Raw genomic sequence first — 4715 nt, forward strand, 5'->3', positions numbered from 1 at the left:
AAATCAAATTTGCTTCTTTTTCATGAAGCAAAATTGCTTAGGCTGCAGGGATGCCGTTAACCACCCCTCTCACAATGAGTCAGCCGCAACAGCAGCAGCCACTCTCTTGCGTTTGGGTTCAAAAGGTTTTACGCCGTTAATGGCGTTGATCCATAAACCCTAATTTTAAAAATTAGGGTTCTTTAATTTTGATGGTTTAGGACAATTAGGGATCTATTATAGAGGAATGAAAACCTTAATGTATAAATCCTAATTTTAAAATTAGAGTTCTTAAATTGAAAATATTTTAAAATTAGGGTTCTTTGACTTTGGAAAAGCATTAATGGAGAATCACAACTTGAGCAACAAGGCTCTGATACCACATGTAAGTCAAAACACATGAATAAACGTAAATTGAACACATACAATTTATGTTCACAAATAGATCTTATCATATCATGATTCTCACACAATGATACAATCAAGAAGGAATAGACACTTACCTTGATCCATGAGTGATCCTAATTGAGCAGTTACTTTATCTCCTTTATCCCAATCTATCTCTTGCAATTCTGTTCTTGTCACACACTTTTGTGATGGTTAACAATGAGACAACTATTATTTGCAGAGACAGAACCCTATAGCCTTTAGTACCCAATCTCCATCAGATGTAGGTTTTCCATTAGGTATATCATCAGATATATATTTCTCACATTAACTAATGGGCCTTTAATTCTATTATTATTATTAAATCATATTTGGACCCAAAGCCCAAACTCTAAGTCATGTGAGTCACTTTATAGAAATTAATTTACATAATTTCTTACATGTTTTACATTCCAAAATGCATATCTAGAAATATATTCTAGAATACAAAATTCAAAACTTTATTCAAAAACAATTTATGACTCAATTTGGAAACATTTTTCTGAATTACACAATTCAGAAATGCACAAGCTGCATGAGAAAGAATGAGATGCAGAAGAAACAGCTAACTATCTGGGCCAAGGACTTCTACGGGATGTAAGGATTTTGTGTAATCCTTGAAAGTATTTTCTATCCTGGTAAAATAGACCTACCGATCAGCCACAGTTCACCATCACAAAAGACATCTATTTATCTTTTGTATGAAGCAAAAGCATCAAGAAAAAATGTTTTAAATTCTTAAAAGCATTAAAATTTTTGCTGCAATCCTTAACAAAATTGTATTCATTCTTAATATTTACAAAGATGTAGTCTTAATCCCTTTATCTAGAAAGAATTTATATAAAGGTTTTCTTTTCAAAGATGAAAAACATTAAATTCAAGCATTCATAAACCAAGCAACTGCCTCATCACATCCCCTACTATCTCCTATTAGGTAAGATCATATCATATCAGCATCCTGAAAGAAAGATTTGGGCACAACCATCCTGAAGCACTCACACAACAACTGAAAATAAAAAGAGGATCTAACATCACTTTTACTCATAAACCATGGAGGTATAATGATCCAGCCTTTCAAGTTCTAACATCACTTTTACTCAAAAAAAAATAAAAATAGACAAGCTTTTGGATAATTAGAGGTAATGATAATATAAATTATTGCATTATAATATAATTTCTTCAACACCATGAATCTCTCTCTGGATCTATACATCCTGTCGGGTTATCTGTTTTCATGTGTATAATTAGGAAGTTGTTATGGAGAAACCAACATGCTTGCTCCATTCGGTTTTGAATAGCACGCTAAATAACTCTGATTAAGGATTGAAAATTAGACGATTTAGATTCATCAAGCTGTAGTGCAACAAAAATCATTCTAGGATTCTCCCTTGGGTGTATTCCATAAAAAATTGCAAGAAAAACAGGGTAGTGAAGAAACAAGCCAGAAAAGAACAACTCTGATATGTTTTTTGGGAGTTTATGTTTCCATGGTACGCTATGAATCTAACTTAGTCTCTCAAAAAGGAAGGTTCATGTTATCAATTGCTAGTTTTAATTGAGAGTTAAAAATAACAGAAGTGACTTGTATTTTATGTGTAATTCATGTTTAAACACAGTTAAATAACAGAATAGAAGATCATGCTTTCTTGACTCTAGGAACTCCTACTGATCATGAAAAATAATATAAAAAATTAAATCATCCACTGAACGCAAAATGACGGACTTTTATCTCAAGTTATTCAAAGTTTAAAACAGCTACGGTAGCATCAGAGTGCACCATCTCAACATCACCAAAGGTTTCAATTTCTCAGTGTGAAATTCAAAGGACAGGCAGAGGAAGACAAGGAAAAGGAACCAAGAACAGATCATGCTTTCTTCTAACTGTGATTCCAAACTCTTCACTCATGTCCAATTCTTCACTTATCATTCCACTTGGAAGCTTCCAATCAAAGTGATATAGCAACATTGCAAGGGTCAATTCGACAACTCTGGATGCAAATATGCTTCCAGGGCATATCCTTCTTCCAGCTCCAAAAGGAATGTACTCAAAATTATTCCCTTTGTAGTCAATAGTGTTGTCAATGAATCTCTCGGGATAAAATCTCTCAGGTTCAGTCCAATAGTTTGAATCTCTTCCAATTGCCCAAGCATTGACTATGACCTTGCTTTTGGCTGGTATGTTATAGCCATGTATCTCACATGTTTGACCACATTCTCTTGGAAGCAAAAGAGGAATTGGAGGGTGTAATCTCAAGGTCTCTTTCACAACTAGTTTCAAATATTTGAGTTCATTGATGCAATTTTCATCAACCCTTCCTTTCATGTTGAATACCTCTCTAACCTCAGCTTGCGCATGTTTCATTACTCTTGAATTCTTCATTATTTCAGCCATTGCCCAATCTATGGTTGTTGCTGATGTCTCACCTCCAGCAGCAAAAATGTCCTTAAAAATAGTTTATCAATCAAAAGGCTAAAAGTAAGGAAATAAACAGACTGCATGCTTCTAGAGTTTTTAGGCAAATGTTTCACTACTTCCAAAATCTCACCAGTGAAAAATAAGATATAGAGGGGAAAAGTGAGGAATTTAGAATCATTTTGATTTCATACTCTCTTTTTGGTTTTAAAAATTGTTCTCCAAAGATTCATGCTATACAATAATGAGTTTCTCCCCTAGAATGTGTTAAGTTTTGAAAATTTCTTCCAAAAAAAGTGTTTTAGAAACATAAAATAGAAACACCCAGGAGATGTTTTCTGATTCAGTTATTCTGTTTTGGGATCTTAGCTCATCAGAGCGAGTCATCGGCACTGGTAATGTTTGGGTGAGGTATGAACTTGGTGTGAGTGTCTAGTTTCTTCATATTTTAAAAACTAAATCAGTTTATGAAAAATAGAAATCAAACTCATCCTTATTAACTAATTCCACTTTCATAGCAAGTATGAGAAAGATTATGATCATAAAATGTATTTGCAAGAGGTTATGATCCATACCAGAATTATAGCCTTGATGTTGTTCCTAGTTAAAGAAAAATCCTGCTTGCTACCCTCCTCATATTGTATGAGAACATCCACAAGATCTTCTGCTTCCCTTTCGTAATCATTGGCCTCTGACTTTGCCTCTTTATGCTCATTGATGATGTTTTCCATTATCTGATCGGCTTGTTGATGCAAGTTCTCAAGCTTGGGCCTCATGCCAGTGACATGTTGCAGCCAAGTAGCAGAAGGAAACAAATCTCCAATATCAAAACCTCCTGCAGCTTTAATCAATTTTTTAATCACTAATATGAAGTTTTCTTGGTCTTTGTATTTCTTGCCAAAGGCAGACCTTGAAGCAATTGAATAAATTGATGAAAGTACAGCTTGAGTGAGATTGATGGGGGATCCTTTCTTTGAATCTATCCATTTGACAAGATTGGAGAGCTCCTCTTCTCTAATTGGCTGGTATGAGTTTACACGTTTTAGGCTTAAAAGCTCCAATGTGCAAATTTTTCTTAGCTGCCTCCAATATTCTCCGTAAGGAGCGAAAGCTATATCTGTGGAATTGTAACTCATTATATCCACAGCTAGGACTTTAGGCCTTGTGGCAAAGTTAATATCATGGGTTTTCATCACTTCCTTAGCACACTCAGGGGATGAAATGACAATAGTAGAAATCTCTCCAAGTTGAAGATGCATCAAAGGTCCATATTTTAAGGCCAAATCTCTTAATTTTATATGGGGTTGAGAGAATAGCAGATTGTATATATTTCCTATAATAGGTAGCTTTGTAGGCCCATGAGGTATTTTAGAAGTTGTTTCATCTGTTTTCCTGGGTTTCTTTCCAATTTTCTGTACTACAAGGGTTAAGAAGATAAAGAAGATAAGAGCTGGAAAGTAGAGCACTAGTTGAGCCATGGAAAAGATGCAGATTTCTAATGTCAGTCAGCTGCTACTAGTGCTTGTTTATATACACATTACTTAGCATTCTTAACTACGTTTGTTGGTACCTTGTCATCATCTTGGTTTCTCCTATATAGGGACTTTTGTGTATGATTGATTTCTTCTCTATGAAAGTGCCTGCTATTTTAAATTTTACAAGGAAAGCATTTAACCTTAGTTTGGTACAATTGGAGTTGGTTTCGTTTAGTTCAATGAAGTCATTATCTTTGAACCCACGAGTCCTTTTCATGAATAATTAGACTAACAGACTATATTTATGGCATGAGATAATCTCTGGTTCAAAACATCAGGTAATTTTTTTCTTTGCTCCAAAATTTTTAATAGTTGAAGTTATGTGATTTTTACAATACAAGAGTGAAAGAATGAGATTTTTT

The 4715-nt window shown here is 34.2% G+C and overlaps 1 protein-coding gene across 1 annotated transcript; it reads right to left on the minus strand.

The window, feature by feature from the left end:
* Positions 1–2109: 2109 nt before the first annotated feature.
* LOC137831324 (cytochrome P450 71D11-like) lies at positions 2110–4463 on the minus strand. Its single transcript, XM_068638965.1, has 2 exons — positions 3394–4463; positions 2110–2848 (listed from the first exon to the last, which is right to left on the minus strand). Exons 1-2 carry the CDS (start codon positions 4294–4296, stop codon positions 2225–2227), a joined length of 1527 nt encoding a protein of 508 aa, XP_068495066.1. The 5' UTR covers positions 4297–4463; the 3' UTR covers positions 2110–2224.
* Positions 4464–4715: the final 252 nt, after the last annotated feature.

This window comes from Phaseolus vulgaris, chromosome 6 (genome assembly GCF_000499845.2).
Source record: "Phaseolus vulgaris cultivar G19833 chromosome 6, P. vulgaris v2.0, whole genome shotgun sequence".
NCBI classification, from domain to species: domain Eukaryota; kingdom Viridiplantae; phylum Streptophyta; class Magnoliopsida; order Fabales; family Fabaceae; genus Phaseolus; species Phaseolus vulgaris.